Source organism: Heliconius melpomene, chromosome 19 (genome assembly GCF_056956725.1).
Source record: "Heliconius melpomene rosina isolate 202511_hmr_F chromosome 19, ASM5695672v1, whole genome shotgun sequence".
Lineage (NCBI taxonomy): Eukaryota > Metazoa > Arthropoda > Insecta > Lepidoptera > Nymphalidae > Heliconius > Heliconius melpomene.
The window spans coordinates 6,927,471-6,950,101 of record NC_140407.1 but is presented as its reverse complement, the minus strand read 5'-3'; the positions used below and the strand labels follow the sequence as shown (position 1 = coordinate 6,950,101).

Sequence of the window (22,631 nt, the reverse complement as noted above, 5' to 3'; positions counted from 1 at the left end):
GTAAGTAAGTATATATAAAGGGATATTTTAATAAAACAAGAAACTTGCTGTATTTATTTTAATCTTTCAGTCTTACAATAATTCTATTCAACAAACTACTATAAAATATCAACAACTGGAATGTTACTTCATTACCTACCTTTAGCAGAAGCTGAAGGCCACACTGGACTATTTAGAACTAAGATAGACTTTTTTTTAATTAATTCTCCCTTAAAAGTGACCCAACTCAAAAAAAACAAGTCTTGAATAAAGTTTTCATGGCCTTTTTTAACATATTACAATTAAGAAGTTAAGAAATTGAAGTAGGTTCTTTCATAGGTAGGTACTTTTTGCCTCGGGCATTTTGTCTGTATCTAATATCTGTAGGTAGCTTTTTATTAAACAAGCGAAATATCGTAATGTATCTATGTATGAATGAACACTTTATCATATTGATATTGCTTCTAATGCGAGTTGTGCATTTTTTGTATTAATTGTAATTTATTAAGTAATTATTAGGCAACCAGTACAAAATAAAATATCAAGTTAAAAATAAAAAATAAAATATTTATAAGAAAAATGTAAAACATAATAATTTACTACTGTTAGATAACTTTAAAATAAATACAATATTATAACGTGGATTTAAGTCTTATTTTAACGTATTTTATAAGCACCTATCGACATTTTAGCTAGTGTAGTTTCAGTCTGTTACTGTATAACCCTGGTTTGTGGTGAAAATTCTTAGTCTTACAGAAATACGTTAAATTATAAAAAAGAAATCTGTTTTTTGTTTTGTATTTGTCACCTCTTATATATAACCACAAATAACATTTAAAAATCCTTACACAATCCTTACATTACCGTCTCTTGACGGTAAACTTTCAACCAAAATCTAGGCTTTTACAGTAACATTCAGGTGCACTATTTTGCTTCGAACGAGTATTTGTACAGAAATTTGAAAATGTAATGACTAGTCAATTGTGAACACTTTTTATTTAGTGACTTTTTTCTATATTTTATACTAAGTAACAACTACGTATCTCTAATAAACTCTATTTTGAATTTAAGTACGTATAGAATTGTATTGTCAGTTAGAAATTTACTATAAGTATGTGTATTTTTTTATTTAACCATATTGAAAGCAAAATAACATTTGATGCCATGGTTTGCTGAACAATTGCTTTTATTAAAATATGTCTATATGATAATATCACCTACTCGTATATAACTATAAACAAACTTGAGATTCAAGGGAAAATCTATTCATTATTTATAAACAATATAACAAAAAAATAATAGAATAAAAAGTTTAAAATTATAAAACAATGATAAAATAAATAAGAAATAACTTAACTTACAATTTCCATGAAATAAAGTATTAATTATTTTATCTAATTATATATCTGTTGACATAAACATTACGTATTTGTAATAATACAATAAGTAGAAGGAAGCTATAACAAAAATATTACATAGATTTCATTTACTTTCTTAATTTATTTTTTAATAAATCAATAATTTCAGGCCATTTTAGTTTCACCAGCATTGTTACATTGTTCATTATATTTACATATATACATATACATAAGTGTATCAGATTCACTCATTCCTCTCACTAAACTGACCAGAATTGAACTTCTATAGTAAAAGATACTAGCGCTAACTAAGTACAGAAAATAAACACTAGCAATAATTTATTTTAAGGATCAAAACCTATAATTCTATACATTAAGAACATTTATTGCTATTATCGCCTTTTTAATATAGTATTTATACAATCTGTATATCCAAGTGTAAAGATGTGTATAGTGAAAATAATATACCATCGATAGTTATTGATAATTTAAAGATATTACAAAATGTATTTAAAAATTAGAAATTAATCTAATGACTGTTAATTAATTAAGAATCTAAAGATTTTGTTAATATGCTCTATCCAACTAAAAGCAATGAGGGGAGTAAAGTGTGTACTATCAGCAGTACCTTAATAGAAATTAGCATCTTAAAGGAATAATATGTAAGCAAATAATACAAAAGTAAATTGGTGATTTACTTAGAAATTTGACGGTCTCTCAACTGCGAACGAGAATTTGCCTTAAATTTAACAAGCGACTCTTATGGTACTAAAAATGCTGATCCACAGCATTATTGTCGCTCTCAATTCCTGTATCGACGGAAGTTTGCGATGGCAGGACATAGTTATAATTGACTAAATATATGTATGTACAATTTTGTTAAAAGTGAATTTAAAGAATATTCACTTAACTTTTTCAAGAACATGAGAAAAGTAATTGTGCAAATATACGTTGTATACGTTCTTTATGTTTGCGGTGTCGGGTGTGCGCGTCTATATCATGCCAAACCCCTCGCCGCCCTCGTTGATGGCCCACAGCAGCGCGCGCACGAGCTGCTCGTAGCTGTCGTAGTCGGGCAGGCATAGCTGGTTGAAGCAGGTGTGCGCGGTGGGCAGCGCGCCAAAGGTGGGCGCGGCTGTCAGCTGGAAGCGCGGCCGAAGCTCCGCGAAGCCGCCCGCCGGCAGCTGCGCACAGCCCGTCGTGAACTGCAGAAGGCGGGCGCGCTCCTCCGCGCTCAGGCTAGCCACGGCCGCCCACAACCACGCTACGCGCCGCTGCCACGCGCGCCCTGCACCGCCCACCAGCGCGTGCGCGCGCCAATCCGCCACGCACAGTTCGGCCGTGCCGCACAGCAGCAGCTCCAGTTCATTCTCGTCGAAGGCGGCCAGCAGGCGCTCGGGCACCAACAGCGCTAGGCCGCGCAGGAAGGCGGCGGTCTCGGCGCGCCAGCGGGCGGCCAGGCGCCACTGTGCCAGCGCGTCCAAGTACTGCAGCTTGCAGCGGTCGCGAACGCGCCGCGCCGCGCCGCCGGGCAGCAGCTCCTGCGTGCGCACGAGGCGGCCGGCGCGGTCGTACACGTCGTCGCTGAAGTACAGCTCGGGCGCGTCGGGTGCGTCCAGGTCCGTCTCCAGGATGTACTTGATTTTGGACAGGTACAGCTCGGGGTCGTCTTGCTCGAAGTGCTGCGGCACAATATTATCTCAATTGTTACTACTCCCACCGACTAACGCTGATCATCATTATCGTCCTTATCATAAAAAATATATTTTTTTACATATCATTGTTATAAAAAAACTCATTATAAATAAGAAGACAACTAGTCTAGTCGCGGTGCAGGGGCACAAGCGTGCAACTGTAAACGCCACAGGGTAGCCTGGACAGGCTTAGAGCTTATTTTAGAGTTATTGTACAAATCGGTTACCTTATAGTGCACGCGCAGGCCGATGATCTGCGCGAGGAAGGACCTGGCGAGGCGCGCACGCACCAGCTGGCGGTACGCGCCGCCCAGCGCGCTCTCGTACAGGCACTTGCCCACCAGCTTGCCCGCGAACTCGAAGTGCTTCAGCTTGAGGTGCGGCGGGCGCTCCGGCGCGGGGTTGGGGTGCACCAGCCCCATCGGCGAGTCCTGCCATGACGCGAACAGGCCGCCGCGCGCGTCGAACAGGCGCGCGCACAGCAGGGACACCCACTCGCGCCGCAGCCCGCCCCAGTCCACGCCCGCCTCGCCCGCGAACGACACCTCCAGGTTGCGGCACCACTCCGCCGCCGCCCAGCGCCGCGTGGCGCGCACGCTCGAGCGCAGCACGTCCGCGCGCCGCACACGCAGCGAAAGGCGCGCGTGCGGGTGCCGCGCGTGCGCTCGCCGCAACTCCGCGTAGAACCACTCCGCCTTGTGCTTGAAGCCCTCCTCGCCGCCGCACGCCGCCGCCACCAGCTGCGCGAACGTGGCCGCCAGCAGGTCACGCTCGGCCGCCCATAGGCGCAGCGCGGGCTGCGCGCCGTCCTCTAGTACCAGCTCTCCGGCGGGTGCTCCCGCGTCGCCGCGCGCCGCCAGCACCACGCGCGTTGACGGGCACACGCGGAACGACGTGATGCGCTTCGGGATAAAGCGCAGCACGTAGTCCTTGACGAGCAGGCGCTTGGCGCTGAGGCAGCACAGCACACGGCGCGCGCGGCCCGCGTCGTCCAGCAGGCGCGCCTCGTAGGCGGCGCCGCGGCGCGCGCCGAGCTGGCGTTGCACGGAGGCGGCGTCGCCTGGCGAGAGCACGATGCACTCAAACTCGCCGTTGTGCAGTAGCGCGCCGTCGTAGCGCAGCGCGGCGCGGAACACGCCAGCGGCCGCGAAGCACAGTGACACGCTGACGCGCTGGTTGACGGCGTCGTACTCAAAGTCGGCGGTATAGGCAGCCTGGTCGGCGGCGTCGAGCGGCACAGCGTCGAGCGAGAAGCCGGTGCCGGGGTGGTCGAGTGGCGCGGGGTTGTCGTAGCGGTCGCGCGGGTGCACGTGCAGGCGGCGCGAGCGCTGCGCGGTGCACACGAGAGCGCCCACGCGGCCGACGCGCGAACGTCGCGGCTCCACGCGCCCCGCCACGAACCACTTACGGAAGGGCCCGCCTGCGCCCGCCTGCCCACCTGCAACACGACCGTACAGTGCACATCGGCTCAGCAAAATTAAAATTTTTGAGTCAAGTCAAGTTGTGAAGTGTCCGTAAGTATTTATTGATTGTTAACATCATGGACCTCGCACAAGCCCGTATCACCCCAAAATTTAAAAGTACCATCAACTATCGATCTACTTTTACTGGTATATTAATCACACATTTTACGGAACATGGAAGAGTAAAGTACTAGGAGAAAAAAACTTGGGTGTCTCGTTGCGCCCAATTATATCTGCTATTCGACGCCAAGATCGTCTCGATATTTTATTGCGATGTTGATAATATAACAGAAAGATTCATTCATAATTATGAGTATGCAAAGTCCCTGTAATGTAGAAATGGTATAAGTTTTGTATGTTTTATTTTTTTGCAATTCTAATAAAAAAAAATCATTTTGAAGTTTTTTCTGGCTCTATTTTTAGTGATACCTCTCTCTAATGCAAAGCTCTGCTTAACAGACCATGAGTCTGTACTCTGTAGTGTGGAATAGGACTGACCTATGAGCACGTTGACGTGGTAGACTCCGGCCGCACGCACCGTGAACTGCGCGCGAGCCGCGTGCGCCTGCGCCGGGTCGCCCGAGCCCAGTTCCACCACCGCCGCGATCTGACACGCACAACAAGAATACCATCAATACGTACTGATATTTAGTAATCAAAATATTGTTATCTACATATATAAAAGGAGACATTTCCACTGACAGAGGTAGGAGGCACGCACAGCCCTAACCGCTGATGACAGAATTGTGAAATTTCGACAGATGTTTATTTTCATAACGTGGACGCCCACTAAGGGATTTTGAAAAATTTAACCCCAAAAGGGATGAAATAGGGGTTGAAAGTTTGTATGGAAAAATCTTTAAATCGCCACCGATTTTTATAAAATTTGAAATTTAGACTTAAAAATATTTCATTGAATACGTGTTTCATCGTTTATTAGAATTCACCCCTTAAACTAAAAATAATTTCATAAACATATTTAATGAATATTCATATTGTTATATATTAGTTACCTTCCTGGTACCTAGTGCTATATCTACGACGAGCTCGTCGGTGTCGCATATAGGGTAGGGCTGTCCGTTGCGCTGATAGCAGTACACCGTGAAGCACATCGTCTCGCCCACCGCCTGCGGCTCCTCCCACCCCCACTCCACCTGGAACGATTTAAGCTATTTCAATATTTTTCCTAACAAAATCAGAAACATTTATAGATATTTTTTTACGTTGCCATTTATTGGCCTATATTACAGTTTGATCCAGTTACCTGCTGCATAATCATACCTGTTCTGCTGTTAGTAGTGTGACTATAAATTACGAATAACAATAGCCGAGATATGAAAAGTACCTTACAACTGGGCGGGTGCAGGTATTTGCCGGTGACGTACTGCAGCAGAGAGTGCTTGGCCTCGGGCGCCAGCGACGGCTGCGTCATGGCCGCCAGCGTCACCAGCCCGCACACCGAGATGGACACCACTAACATGCCGCCTGGAATGGTTTTGTTATAAAAAATGTTTTATATATATATAATAATAATCAATATCGACAATAATGTGCATTCGTTGATTGGTGGCGTATGTCAAGGAAAAAATGAGACACTGTCTCACCGCCTGTTATGTACATAGCATCGCCTAAATGTGGATGGCGTGATTTTTTAAATGTCAATAATCTTTATAACCACGATGTACGCCGTTTTAGAGATTTTTCACATTCGAGGATATACAAGGATAATATGCAAAATAATGCGGTATGAGCGTGACTCTTCCGTTTTTGAAAAAAAAGAAAGAAGAAAAAAAAAATCGCATGTATGTACAGAAAAACTTGAAAGTATACCATCCTTATTTTATATAATATATTAGACGGATGCTTTAAAGCATTGAGCAAATCAACAAAAAAACATATTTTCATAGCAGTTTGAAATATTCTTTACTCATGTTATTTGTTTCAATAACTATAATCGAAACTAACCCCAAGTCCAAGCGTCCTGGTGTTTACTGCTCTTGACCACAGCGCTCCACAAATCGGACTTGAGTGTCTGCAATGCCTCCTTCCCCGTGGGCAAGCTCTGCCGCGCCGCCGACCACGCGTTGAAGTCCTTCGCCTCGATGACATGACGCGCCGTGGTATCCTCGAGCCAGTAGACATCCTCGAGGGAAGATACATCTAGGCTTAGTAATCTGGAATTTATAAATTATTTAAATTTATATTATTTATGAATGTGAAATAGAATCTATGAATGTGAAAAGGTATCTATAGATAGAGATAATTCAGTGATTAATATGTTATATTATCAGCTTCACGCTGTATCCCAAATATAACAGGATAAGCAGAGGGAACCTAGTGTTAGGACAGTTCGTTTCCCACTTTCTGCCGAATTATTGTTAAAGAAAGAGAGTGACCGAAACTACGGTTGGAGCTTTATTTTGATATCTCTATACTAACTGACCGCCCTGGCTGCTTCATAATTTCATTCATTGAAAATGTTTTACTAATATATACCTACAGCTTTGCAGCAGGCAACGTGAGTGCTGTCAATGTGCTCAAGACCGACAATAGTGGAAGATGATTAAAGAACCCTACGTCCAAAATTGGACTTATAAGTGGTTTTTATAATGATGATGACAATACTGGTTTCACTGTATCATCATTATCATATTCAATTTATGAAAAATAAAATTGAAAATCTATTTCGGTGTGACAATATAAAGAAAATATAAATGTCTCCATTTCACAATGGTAAAGACGTAAAGTATTCACGTTACTAACAACGGCTGTCTAACCACGCGTATTGTTTGCACCTGTAGGCTGTAGGTAGTTGGTATCTTGAATTAGGTACTTGTAACAATCCCTCGTTCCCTCGAATCTCGGTCGAGAACGACTCGGCATATTTCCGCCACCAACACTATTTACACGTCTTCCTTTGAATGTTTGAGGTTTCGCTTAAATAAATCTTGTGTTCTGTTTTCGTATGTATGACGCATTATGTTGGAGTTTTTAGTTCACTTATTATTTCAGGTTCATGCTGTATCCTGCATTTAGCAGGGTAGGCAGGGGCACCCTAGTGTTAAGACACTACGTTCCCCACTTTGCCATGGTGCCAAAGCGAAGAAAGGAATATATCAATAAAAAAATATTCATTCCCCTGCGTGGAGGTTGAACTTACAACAGCCGCGTTACAATGCCACTGAGCCACAACGACCTCAATTAGTTGATCAAAGTAAAATTGATTTAAATCTACTTCACTAACCGATATTAGAAATAAAACTGTTATTGTAGTACTGTTAACATTCACAATCTATTGATACTTCCTTTAAGTTCATATTTTATGAGATCAAGGCTAGTGGTAGAGCTACCTATTCCATAAATAAAACTAATTTCTAAGTTGATTACAGCCTCTCATGACCTCTCATTCAATAATGAATTATTTGGTAAAGGTGTCTGTAAATGGAAGATATGTATAAGAAAAAATGTTGCTAGTAGCATTTAATAATAACGTAATAAAACTAAAAACAATGTATTTTTTATTTTTATATAGATTAGCGAATCAGCGTAAGCGATTTAATTGCAGTTTTCACAATTGCAGATTGGTAAGCTTCCCTTAACATTTAATGCTACAAATATGTTTCTAATTACTTTTTTCTATGAAATATATATAAATTTTCACATTTCGATTTTTTTTTCTTTTATCTGGATAGCAAGTTCTCACTTCGTGCTGAATTTCATAAATATAGATTCACGGGAAGTAAGTACCTACCCTATTTAACCGATTTTGAATATGCGGCGAATTTCGTACAAAATGCAGCAAAATGATGCAAACATGCTCAAACACCGCATTCATACTAAAATATCAAATTTGTCTAGTGTCTGCGGCCGCAACAGACATAATTCGATTTGGCGACCTGCAACGTTTTAAGCGTTGACCTTTGACTCTGACTTATGAAGATAGAAGACAAATTCAATGTTACTATAATAAGGCTGTTGCTAACTTTGTTTCATTGTATTATTATTACTTTTAGGGATTACATCCTTTATATAGGTAAGGGACGTAGAATTTACATTTTTTTTAGAAAATCAAGGGAGTGTAGATCTGAGAGTTCCTGAGATAAATGCTATTGATATTGGCGGCGCCAAAAATCCGCAATTTTTTTTATTTTAATCAAAACCTCTTGACCTTGGCGGTCAGGTAAAAAATAAAAAGATAGACATAGCTTTGTTTTCAAATATTAAATACTGTTTAAAAATTCAAAAGTAACACCGAATATAATTCAAAAGTAACACAAACTCGAGTTCCATGTTCCATGACAATTTCAAAAAAAAAAACGAGGTTTTACATGATTCCATCGCGATGAAAGCGAGTTGGCTTAATGAAAAATGTCGCAAACAATTGGTTTGACTGTCACAAAAACCCATTTTCGATAAAAACTGACTCAAATATTTCTCCTGTTGTACCATTTTTATATTTATATCTTTTAGTATGCTGTATATACGCTATATGTGATATGTCTTTACTGTATTAGAAACTGCAAATTTTACGATTCTTAAATTTAATACTTATAAATAATATATTTTTTTAATTTATTTAAAAGAAACGTATAACTATACGTAGACTTATATATAACATAGTTATAAATTTTTGGACGAAAAAACATGACGCAGTTGCCTAAACGCTGCCCAACCAAACGCCAAGCCTTGGTCTTGGACAAGGTTACGCCCATTCCTGAACAACTTAGTGAGGTACTCTATAAGTACAAGTTATATATTTAATGGCGATACTTTTATAATTTATTTAGATAAAACACGCGTTATATATTTATTTGGAATTAATGAAAATGTACACAACAGCAACGTATATTTTACTCTTCCCACCTTATTATAAAAGGAAGAAATGCATAAAAAGAGAAATATAATCATGACATAAAGCGTTGAGTTCTACAGTCTCGAAAATTTTGCAATGTGGTGGGAAATGGAGTGTTTCAACACTAAGTCCCCATTGTGAATGAATGGAACATGAAGCAAACAAAGCATAATTAGGATTAGCGTACATACATAATATGTAAATTGTACATACATTATCTCGTTATAAGGCGTTTAACAAAACAAGTTACGCAGACGACTTAGGGCCATTACTTTGTCGGTGCATTACAAGCCTTTTACAACAAAGCGTATTCACATGTTACATAAAGCACTTATATTTTCTCGGAGTATGTTAGGATGAGTTTATTTCTTCTATTTTAGGGTTCCCTACCTCAAAAAAATAAAAACAGAATCCTTATAAGATCATTTTATTGTCCGTCTCTCCATATGTCAAGACCATTTATCTCATTTCAAATATTCAGGGTATCTTGAAGAAGAGAAAAAAATTAACTTTTAAGTCAACGCAATTAACGACCCATTTAAACAAATTTTAGCTACTACGTGACATAGATTAAATTCGTCTCTTTTTATACAACCATACTAAGGTTCATCAGTCAAATGAAAATTGTTCAATGGTGAACAAACAAGACATTTCATCAAGCAAAGACAACTATCTATATTATTATTATAAAGATTAAGAATTTGTTGAATGCACTAAACTTAGCAACAACAGGTTCAAATGTATTTTTTTAATAGATATGACCACCCTATTACAGGTAATATTAATAAAAAAGGGGGAGCTTAACCGCTTTTGCGAGCATATATAATGTTTTCAGTGATTGGAAGCTAATTTAAGTACGACTTTATTGTTTATACCAGGAAAACACACTTGCAAGCACAACATGTATGGCGCAGTTCTTAATAATTGCGCTATTTGAGCAAGCGGGCAAAGCCGCAAGAAAATCTTTACTATGTATCTATCGACTTCGACAACTGACTTAAATTAGCGTTATTGAAGATAGAACGTTCACTTTGCTGAGCTCAGACCGCTTAGAGACTAAGCTGACGGGGCAAAACGTTATTTATCACATCAGTGTCAACATCATTTATCTTCGTTTTGCGTTTAAATAAATACTTTCCAGATTTATGGATGTTACGGTCAAGGTTTACATGTCAAATTATCGATAAAGAAAATATTACACATTTAATATATTTTTATTAATATACTATCTATTAGTTAGGAAGTGCGAGGTTGGATAGAGTGTCTGAATAGGTACTAGGTTGCATCTTCTGCTATATGTGAGGTAAAACTTCAAGTTAATAAAATAATAATGCTTCTAAAATGCGGATTTATTATATTTAATAGTTTCCTGTATCGTACGAAATGAAGCAAAAAGTCATTCTGGATCCAATATTCCACTCGAGGAAGTAAAATATTTATTTACGTGTATATTTCCATTACTTCGTTCTGGTGTCGAGGCAAAGCGCGACTTTGAGTTCTGCTATTCAACACGCAATGCCTCCAGAGTTAGGCAGAAAGTGGAGAACGGAGTGTCTTAACACTAGGTTCCCTCTGTCTATCCTGCTGTGCGCGGCATACAGCGTGAAGCTGATTTATTTGATTTATGATTACTTAAGGACAATTACTTTACGATGTCGTAAGAACTTAGTTTGCAAAATCTCAATATAGGCCTCTCCGCAATGCGCCATAATCTATAGGTATAAAAATTTTGTAATTCTACTCAACATATATATAATTGTATGTATTTAGTTTCATTTTTAACAAAATTATTAATTATATTAAGAGGACAAATCGGAGGTAAGGGTTTTTCTATTCACGTTACGTTGAAAGGTTTTAATTGAATTTTAAAATAATTTATGTTAATTTTAAGATAATTTAAAAAAGCTACATTTAATAACGAATTAATCTTTATTTTTTACAAGTATTCATAATGTAATGCAGGTATATTACAAGTACAAAGTATAGAAAAAAATACAATAATTCTGGTTTAAATTTGTGTATCACGATAAGCCACGTGCCAATTACTGGTCAAAACGAGAAGTAAAAAAAAAATATCGTATTTTTTAAAAGAATTATGTTATCTCTAAGTTCTCGTTGCTTTATATTCCGGAGTAAAAGATAGAGAATATTTATGTTCTAAGCTCTCCATGAAAAAGATTTTTATATTTAAAAAAGATTCCATTCATACTTTTTATATACATACATATAATGAGTCTGTTTGACAGTCGTGAATGGTTTTGTTAATGGGCGAGATTTACGTCTTCTACATGTTGCTTTTAATATCTACGAATAAAATAGCAATTTTCTTTTAGCTTTCTCCGCCCTCCAGTAGTGAGCGTGTTGGACAGTGATTTATATGCTCCCACATAGAAAATTATGTAGTAATTTGGCAAAAATATAGACTTTTCTAACGATATCTATTGAAAGAAGAAGTATTTATTCATAGGCTGACATCTACGTTGACTTATTAACAAAAAATCAAACTTACTTAGAATACGCATGTTGCAGCTTATGCGTCGCCAGCCACTGCCTCAGCACGAGCCTCTGCTGCAGCACGTGCGCGGCGCGTCGAAGCCTCCTTTCCTCCGACGCGGGCAGCTCTGGCAGTCGTTCCATGTTCTCCGGCGACCCGCAACCGGATAGTGTTGATATTCCTATAGAAAATTTTAATTGGCATTTAATTTATAATTAAGGTAATTGTGACACAGTGAAACTGCGTTTGACTCTAAACAGGATTATAATGGGTTAGATCCTCAATGTCGTGTAAAAAGGGAACGTGTTGACACTAGGAGCTACCTACCTTGCTATAAGAGGAATATACCATAGAACAGATATTTACCCAGCCTGGGTATAGGTATCCAATAGGAAAGCGATCCTGGCCGCATAGACCCTGAAATGATTGGGAAGGAAAAAGAAAATCACTTTTTCTACCCTACCATTCACGTTTTGCTACCATTATAAATGAATGTTATTTTTTCTTTATGATTTACATTCATACAAATTGTTTGCTATATGAACTTTCATTACAATAAAAGCTTTGATTAAACCAATTTTGGTATGAGAAGTTTCAGTTGGGACGCCTTAATGTAATTGGTATAACTCACGGCAGCTACGAGACGCTACGAGATCGATGTCAATATGTAGAGTTTTCAGAGTTAAAAGGAAATACTGTTATACTGTTACAAAACAATAATTAACCTTTTTGGGCGAAATATAGAAAGTGAGGATTTTTTTAAATATTAATAATAATACCTTGTAATATCTAAAATATAATACATATAAAAAATATATCTATTTCTAAAGTTCTCTTGGGAAGAAAATGTATACATAAAACTCATTTGAGGCATTCGTATGTCATAGCTTACGTGTTATTACAGGTTGATACAGGTCTATTATTTTTTGCATGCATTTGACGAGTGTAGAACTGTAGAGGTGTACATTCAAGGACTACAGGCAGTCTAAAGTAATTACAGTTAGTTGGTGGTTAGTATCTAGGCGACGAGCGGCCTTCATTGATATAATGTATGCCTTTGTATATTCATATAGTAGCTTATAAGCATACATACTATGTCGTGCAGATAGTACTTAGAATTGTTTTTTAACGTTTCTTTCGGTTCGGATTTTTGACGATCATTTTAACATTTAAGTACCTATAACTCTATTTTTTAATTTTTCGATCGATTTTGTTGCATTATGTATGCAATTCGCCGCTTTTTCTGTATTTTATATGAATAAGTACAGTTTAAAAATATAGAACTTCATTCTTTTTGAAAATAAAAGTCGGTTAAAATTGTTAAATTCTGTAATCACTCATAACAAACGTATAAGAATTTTGACGTAGTTTGATAAGAACGTATGGCTCAATTCCTTAAGTGATTGGACAGTTTTTAAGGGACGCTAGTTCACTTTCGGCTTCGTTCAGTTTATATATTTCTTAGTGAAAATTCTACAAGTGATTTAAAAGCTTATCGAATTTACAATAGGTACACACAATGCAATCTTAACGAAAACAGTTTTATTTTGGTGATGTGTGTAATAATCACCAAATTCTAAACAAAATATACCCACTTTCCCAAAAAAGTAATCAAAATAAGTAAAACGAGGGCTTCCTATTGAAACAAGAAAAACCAAAGCTTAAAGTACCGTACAAAGTCTCAAAACTTAATTATAAAAGTGTTCGAAGAAACCAGCACCGTGCCGTGCCTCACGCGACTTCGGCCGCGATTTCTTTTCAACTTTACTTGACCTTTTCAACTATTGATGGAAACATTTAACATTTCAGCCTTTGCATCTAACTTCTCAATAGCACAAGTTGGCGGAAAACAACAAACTTATTTAGAATTTCATCATGGAAAAAGCCACTAGCCAATAGATAGAAATTGTTAAATTTTATTTGTCTTCAATTATGGTTACACATCTCGTATTCTTTGTGCAAAGTAAGGAATTAGACTTTAATGAAAAAAGATACATTACATCTAAAATATACTTATATTATTAATTTTTCTTTCGCGTATCCCTTTTTATGTAATATGACATGACTATAACAATTATATCTTAATAAAATATTCATATTTGCATTTTTAGCTTCACGCTGTATCCCGCACATATCAGGGTAGGCATAGGGAACCTAGTGTTGAGACACTGCGTTTGACATTAAAACACTTCCGTTAATTATAACATTCCGTAATAGTGTGGTGTAGTTCCCTATAAGTGAATAATTTATTTGAATAATTGGCTCTTATATCTTATTTACACATATCGTATATACTTTAAAATTCAATTCACTCTTGAAAGTATTATATCTGTTTTTTTAACTACTGGTAAGACAAATCATCTTCTAAAACAAAAATCTTCTAAAAAATATCAATCTTCAACTCTCTAAGCAAACTCGGAGTCAATTTCGTGAACAAAATATATGATAAATTTCTTATGACTGTAAATATAAGCAAGCATTTGTAACGGCCGAGGTCTAGTGGACCTCGAGAGCTCAGTTCAAGTTCGAGGGCCGCCAGACTCTCGATCACGGCGCTCTGAGTGCTGACTCCGAGAGCGAACCATCCATATATATATGGATAAGTTTTATATTGTGGATATCTAGCAAAGTTATATGGAACTAGGATTATCAATTAACGTAACGTAATAAAGCCTTCCTCGATTAATAAACTATTCAACAAAAAATATTTGTTTACATGAATAGTAGTTAGCTTCACGCTCTATCCTTAGCGGGGTAGTTAGGCACCAAATGCTATCGTCAAATGATACCACTTTCGCCTCGTCCTCAATCTCTTCATGCGTACCCTCCGGGGTATCCTCATACTTTTTACGTGCCCTTCCTCCAGTATCTTTGATACTGTGTTTTCAAAGGTCACCTTCCGTTTTTAAAAGAATTGTGACTATCTGGACATTTTTTATATTATTAATGTGTCATTATTTTATAATTATTTAATTATATTGTTCCATTTATATAAAAAAAACCGATTGGTATATGACATTTTTACAAGTAACATTATAATTTTCAGGTGAAAAAGTAACCAGAAACTCTAACATCAACATCAATTATAAATTATAACTTATACTTAATAGGTACACATGGGTACGCTACGTATACCGAAGGTAAAATACCTAGGTAAAATTACTACAGTTTAAATTAAAATCAAAATGATTTGACTTACTTGAGGTATATACCTATGTCCCCAATTTAATCCATTGGGGCAGAGAGCGTCCACAGAGACTCAAATTCAAAATGACTTTCTCTTAAAATCATAGGAATCAAATATTCACAAATTAATCAAGATTTCTTACACAGTGTGGCCCCGGTCGAGAGCTTGCCAAATTCGGACGAAACATTTATGACCGCAGGCGAATGGAGAGTGCTCGAATTAATGGGGAAGTTAAAAATGTAAAACAAACAACACGATGAATATAAATATATTTTAATGCTGACAACTCTACCCTAACAATTGTTGTGTATACTATAGTAATTAGGCAACACAGTTTATATTTTTATTATTTTTTTATTTACTTCGGTATAATTTTACTCTTCGTTGACTGAAATTCTATTAAGATAGAATGATTTATATTTTTAAAAATACGTTTTCTCGTTTTGTTTATAAAAAAAGTGCAGAAAGGCAAGAAAAATCTTCAATTTCAGGAAGCTTAAATTATTAGGCATATTAAAGTCACTGTTAGAGGTACTTAGTTTAGTAGGGTGGCCTTTAATGATTGTACCTACAGCCTAAATCTTTTTGTTAACTTAATTATTTATATTAATGTCTCTAGTACAATACACAAAGATAATCTTCCCAATGTTGTGTCATTCCTTTTTATACTTTCTCCTCATTTCAGAGACAGACACTTCGTTTGACCGCGAAACTTTACGTCACATTGTATCTAATCGCACAAAAAAAAAAGTAATATTTTAAATACAAATATTTACCATCTATGTCGCATTACAAAAAAAAAATTAAAGTATTCACATAATAGAACTAACCCTCACTTCGTTCTGACCTCAACACTGTTATTAAGTCATTTCAAGAAAGACTCTATTCACTTTTTGTTGAAAAATTTCTTTTCTTTTTTTTTTGTTGAAACCATTTGTTATATAAAGAATAATATAAAAATATCTATTTATGGAAATCTTTAGCTATTCACGGACAATAGGAGGAAATACTCATGATTTTCTTATAACAATTAAGACTAAGTACCCATTAGCGTATAAATATAATTAATTTCTCACATGTCCTTATAGTCAATATAGTCTGACATGTGCAATGAAGATTACGCAATCAATGCGCACTTGTTGCTGTAAATAGGGCGCGGAACTGGGCCGGTGACCGACCCAGGTGGTGCTCTGCTGGATTTTGCATGCCACCAAAGCCGATGTATTAGGCCTTTGAAGACTTAACCGAATAACTTTCTGCGCGTATGCACTTTTATATAACATAAGCGTTGTATTGTACTATAGAAAATATTTAAAATTTACAGCTGTTGGGAACATATTCAGCTACTTAAATTATAGCTGACCAAAAGTTTTCTTTAACATCACGCTTCTCCTTTTACAGCAGAATAAGTAGAGAGTACGTAGTTTTACCGGCTTATTAAGGTTTAAGGAGAACAGTAGCTCAACACTAAGTTCCCTCTGTCTACCCTGTTATGAGCGGGATACAGTGTGAAGCAAATACACCAAAAACCAGGCCATTACTGGAAAATATCTCTAGATACGATCATGTCCTTAAGATTTATAAATTACGAGTATCTCGATAAGACCAACAAGTCCTACGACACAAGTATAATATACAAATTGTATACGATCGATAAAGCCATTACAATTGCACGTGTTCAGTATCTAGTTGTTGTAGACTGTGGCGGAGTGGACTTGAACACAGCTGCATAGTGCTGGCACCGGCCCAAGCTCGCCGCTATCAATCCCAGAGATGCGCAGTGAAATAGGTTTGTCGACACAAAATGTTAGAGGAAAATAGAAAAAAATAAAAATATAATTACAAAATAGAATTGAGGCCGTCGTGGCGCAGGCACAAGGGTGTGACTGTAACGCGACGGTTATGGATTCCATCCTCACTCGAGGGAATGAATTATTATTTCTTATTCTTATTTCTCCGCTCTGGCATGAAGGCAAAAACCCGGCTTTTAGATCCGCCACTCAACACGTAATGGTTTGAAAAAAATCGGCGGAAAGTGGTGAACAGTGTCTTACTTAACACTATTTTCCCTCTGGCTATCCTGTATGCGGGATACAGCCTGAAGCTGGTTTGATTTGATTTTTATTATTTATTTGATTTGGTGTTTTTTTTAATAAGAAAATTTAATGATATGCCATCTATTTTTAGTTTTAAGAGGTCAATATAAAACACCGCCCTTTGTCTTGTAGAAGTAGAAGTAAAGTCAGTCGCAAAGTTCAGTTCAAGTCAGTCAGACGTTCATTTTACTACACCATAAAAACACCTATCCACATAATAAATATAAAATTTCATATTTATCATGAAGTCAGTCGTGGTGCAGGAGCACAAGCGTGCGACTGTAAACGTTGTGGGTTCAATTCCCATTTAAATATTTTTATTTCTCCGCTCTGGTAGCAAGGCAAAGCGCAGCGTTGAGTGCCACAACTTACCTAACACGTAATATCTCGAAAATACGGCGGAAAGTAGGGAATGAAATGTCTTAACACTATGTTTCCTCTGCTGCCTACCCTGATATATGCGGGATACAGCGATAAGCTAAAAAAATACTTTGAGTAATACGTAATCATTCAGTAACGTAGTTATAATATCAATTAATATAAATATTAAAAAAACAGTTATCGTTTCAAGGTAAGTAGAGCGATCACAAAATTTACCGTTTTAAAACTTGTATTAAATTTTGGTTTAAAAATTCAAGTGAAGCTGTAGTATCTGTTCTTACAATATTCTAAAATTATAAAATCTTAAATATATATTTTTCAACTATTTTTTTAGCCCTTCTTGGCCTAATGGTACAGCGTCTGACTGTAAACGCATTGTGAATTCGATACCCACTCAATGAAATGATTATGTTTAAATTATTTTCATTCCTCCGCTTTGGTAGGAAAAAAATACTGTTTAGTTTCACCAATCAACACGCAGTGTCTGGAAAATTGGGCAGGAAGCGGAAAACGGAGAGTCTTAACACTATATTCCTACTGCCTACTCTGCTATGAGAAAAATAGTGTGAAGGTGACACTGGGAATTTTTTTTTTACTATCACGTGCATCTGGAGTTGTTATTCGTGTCTAGAGCCGCCGAGGTGGCCCTTGACACTAGTTAGCGGTGAAAAAGTCAATTAGTCGCTAGAATAATACAATGGACGAATATAACGAGGTTCATTGTATACGCGAGCCAGATAAGATATTCCCTTGAAAATATTTAACTTAACAAAATATTTAACTGCGAAAATACCTGCGGGTTCGCCCTCGTGGACGAATACATAATATGAGTTGTTTATAAAATAAAACATTTTTCAAATGCGTTACATAGAAACGATATTGATATGGTATATCCTAAACCTTCGTCAATAAATGAAACATCCAACGCAAAGAGTATTCTAATTCGTTCCTACCAGTAGTTCTTGAGATTAGCGCGTTCAACCAAACCAATTCTTTCGCTTTGTAATATAAAAAACTGGTTAAATGCGAGTCGGATCCGTACTAAATAATGATGGAAAGCTTTATGTGGATGTTGTAAAGGTGTGAACTTGTTTGCATTGATTCTGTTAAAATTATATTATAAACAGTTACTTTATTCAGTGCCCTATTTTCACTAAAGAGCTCGCATGCTTACCGATTTTCCGACGTTTTTTTTAAACTAAGTTAAAATTTCATATTATAGTATACTATTTCATACAAACTTTTAACGTCTATTTTACTTTCTTAGACGTTCCCTAAGACGACGACCTTTCTTACCGCAGTGAGCACTAGAACCTATTCGCAACATTTCAACTGTCGCATGACGTGAATAAATTCAATAATAATATAAAGGTCATTTTCATGATTCAGTGAATGTAACACGTTTTTCAATTACCTCGAAGTAAAATAAAATTCAATTAAAATTATCTATTAATAAACATTGAACCAACCTAAAAATAATATTGATAGCTAAATCATTATATTAGATTGATCCTGTTTTGTATGAGTTAAGTATGTGAATATTTTACATAATGTACCTTGTAAGTAAGTAGCACCCTGCTAGAGGGAACTGGCTACTCTACTACTTACTTATGCCATGTTTTGTTTTCACTGTGTATTCCGCTTATAGCAGGATAGGCAGAGGGAACAGTGGAACCTAATGGCAAGACACTCCGTTTCTCATTTTCCGCCGAATTGTCGGAATTCAACGTCGCGTTTTGTCTCACGTTTCAGAGGAAATGAAAATATGAAATTTTTTATTAAGTACTACAGTTTATTTTAATTAGATCGTGTGAGACATTTATACGATATAAGGTATAACATGCGTCTCCTCAATAAATCAAACATAAAGAATTTTTTAATTCGAGCCAGTAGTTCCTGAGATTAGGGTGTTCAAAATAATAAAAAAGATGAGCTATGGAATATTATTATAGAGTACGAGTATGTATGGGCAAAGCCGATAATTAAATTAAAACTTGATGCGACAGTCATTCGATTTTGGACATACATATAAAATTATAACCGTTTTTAATAAACCCTTAACAGTCCAAGTAACAGTTGCTTCGGTGTCCAAATCGTGCGCAACTTTTTACGAAATATATTATTTGATTCCAGTGCTTGTTATATTGGAAATATGTAAATGATTATAATTTATATTGTTGTTTTTCCAAGAAATCAATAAAAAATAATAGTTATTAGTACAATTTATGTAACATAATGCTGTAAAAATTCATAATTTTATGAATGGTGATTTAAGGTTGTGCCTTTGCCTACAGATCAATGACCGGCGGCAATTTCAACTTAGGATACAGTTAAATATCATGTAAGAAATAAGGTACTGAAGTTAGCTATTTTATTTATTCACGCTTTACCCCGCATATAGCAGGGTAGGTTGAGACACTCCGTTCACCACTTTCCACCGCGCTTTGACTCTAGACACCGGAGCGAAGTAATGAAAATATTAAATATTTCATTTCCTCAGGAGGGAATCGAACCCACAATCCGTCGCTTTTAGTCACACGCATGTATCTACTGGTCTCATATCGGTAGTATAAGTATCGTGACAAAAAAGAGATTATACCCTGCCTAAATTTGAATGAATAAGAACCGTCAATAAATAAATATCCTTCCTTCCACACTATACAGTAACTACAAAAACCTATGTTATGACAAATAAATCAACATATATAATGTCGTTCAAAATACCGTTTTTAAGAAAACAAATACGGTGTTTATGTAACAAAGAAACTCAGTCAACACGTATTGCATTGGTTACCTGAAAACGTGGACATGCCAGACAGCAGAGACAGGCCCGAGTGGCGGCTGTGCGAAGGATGTATCATGCCGATTGAGCAAATCTCAGAATCTTCGAATTGCCACATATTGATACAACCTCAGTGTTATTGTCTACTATTAAGCGAAACCACTATCGACCGTACAAGGCACGCTACGGTACTTATATATATTTTTAGTTTAAAAATACTTTAAAACATCGCAATTTTATATTATTTATCACATAAAAAAGAAATGCTGTCATATTTAATTATGTTTATAGATAAGGGGAGAGACGATACGTGCGCCCGGTGCAGTGTTGGATCGCGACTGAGGGTTGCCGCCGCCCACCCCCGAATTGTACATTTACACCCCCAAATTGTGGAAGGTGGGCGGTGACGTCAGTAGGACCCAGGGTTTCGCCCTTATGATAGTATGAATTATATTTTATTATAGGTTTGTTGTACAATTTTCTTTTTTTTTCATTATGTAAAAAAGCAAAAGGGAATATTATTACTTTCAAGTGGATATAAATTTAGCAATACTGTATGTATTATGTAGAGTATAAGAGAAATATTAAATAAATTAATCTCATATTAGTTTCTATTTTTGTTGTTTATCAAAAAAAGATACTACTCTCAAGTTTTTTTAATAGAGACATATCATTCTTTTAAAATAAACTCCCATGGTCGTAAGCAGAAGAAAAGTTAAAATTTGCTTATTTTATACATAGGCATAAATTATTTACTTTTATTTTTTCAAGTAATATTTAGATTCATAAAATCAAACAATTTATTAATTATTTTAACATTATATTCACACATTTATGGGTCTTTTTTATGTCATTTTTATTTGGTCTGGCTGAAATAGTAACACATTAAGCAATAGCTCTGTTCATTACTCATTATTTCCGATACTATTTTTCATATTTTAAACACTATTCTGAATAAAAAATCTAAACAAATAAGTTTTATAGAAGTACATACAAGTTCATTAGAATCAGTGGCATAGCAGCATGATTGTGCGCTTAAATCCCAATTAGGAGCAATGAATTACTTTTATTTCTCTGCTTTCGTAAGATAGAAGGCAGCATTGAATTTGGCCACTCATCATACTATATCTCAAATTTGGACAAAAAGTGAGGAATGAATTGTCTTGGCATTAAGTTCATCTCCTACCCTGCTTCATGTAAGATAAAGTGTGAAGCTAAAAAAATATATATTTATACAAGTTTAAATAAGTTAATATGATATTAAATTAATTGAATTTTAAATGAAACTATTTAATTGAATTATAGAATTTCTAACTCACTTCATCATAATTTAAAAAATATAAGAAAATTAAAGAGTTCAGTTCAGTTTAGTTCTTTATTTATGAATGAGAAGATTAGCATGGCCCCTACACAAAGAAATTAAAAAATGCAATTACTACTGCTTTGGCCTCCTGTAGTTAATTCCGTTAATTAGATGATAAAGATTTAATTATTACAGTAATATATATATATAATTTAAATAAATGTTAATTTATATGCTAATATATTCTGATTGCCTTAAATCACTCAACATTTTGTACATTTATCATACATTGGATTTAAATAATTAAACCTACCCAGTACATATTAATGTCTTACATATTAATTAATTATTAATATATTTGTGCGCATATTATTTATGCGATATATTAACAAATATAGAATATTTAGCTTTAATAGAAATAAAATATATACAAATTTATATTTTTTTCATAAATAAAAGAACAACTTACCCAAATCTCTAAATAGTTTTTTGTATTCTCCAAGATCGTTCTGGTCCAGCCACTCGTCCACCTCGGAGCTTTCATCTTCGAATATTTCACTTAAAACTATTCTAGTTATATAAACTAACGTTAGAAAGAAGAACACTGTGCCGCAATACTGCACCTGCTTAAACATTTTCGCGTCTTTTAGTCATAATAACATATTTTATGGCAAAATAAACATTAAGTCCCAACCCCTTCGAGTTCGCAAATTTGACAAGCATCAAGAACCATGACATTGACATACGTCAAGTGTCATTTGGACGTTTATAGCATGAACTGGACTTTTACAGCCTACTACTACTTCATAAGGTGCCGGTGGTATTAAACGATAGCCAGAACTACTACTCATAATATAGTTTATTACAAAACTGTGGTATATAATATATACCATATAAATTGAATAAACAACACAAATTCACGTATTTACCATTTTTTACTTTGTAAGTATATCATCTAATTTTATTATACCATCTAGATTCCAATATGATATTTTATGTTTTACTTTGTTTAAGACCAGCATATTCAAAGGCATGTAAATAA

At 36.2% G+C, this 22,631-nt stretch overlaps 1 protein-coding gene and 1 long non-coding RNA gene across 3 annotated transcripts; one reads left to right on the top strand and one right to left on the bottom strand.

Annotated features, from left to right (window-relative positions):
• Positions 1–44: 44 nt before the first annotated feature.
• On the bottom strand, positions 45–22,513 carry LOC146528541 (apoptosis-resistant E3 ubiquitin protein ligase 1). 2 transcript variants are annotated; one of them, XM_085203050.1, is made up of 8 exons: positions 22,059–22,513; positions 11,856–12,021; positions 6,460–6,668; positions 5,840–5,979; positions 5,508–5,648; positions 4,993–5,101; positions 3,259–4,469; positions 45–3,019 (listed from the first exon to the last, which is right to left on the bottom strand). In XM_085203050.1, exons 1-8 carry the CDS (start codon positions 22,222–22,224, stop codon positions 2,330–2,332), a joined length of 2,832 nt encoding a protein of 943 aa, XP_085059176.1. In that variant the 5' UTR covers positions 22,225–22,513; the 3' UTR covers positions 45–2,329. The 2 variants fall into 2 exon arrangements, with proteins under 2 accessions (XP_085059176.1, XP_085059177.1); XM_085203051.1 differs by lacking the exon at positions 22,059–22,513 and adding an exon at positions 20,299–20,610.
• On the top strand, positions 16,683–20,968 carry LOC146528542 (uncharacterized). The gene is made up of 3 exons (XR_014879084.1): positions 16,683–16,816; positions 19,799–19,857; positions 20,578–20,968. It is a non-coding gene; the product is annotated as an uncharacterized LOC146528542 (long non-coding RNA).
• Positions 22,514–22,631: the final 118 nt, after the last annotated feature.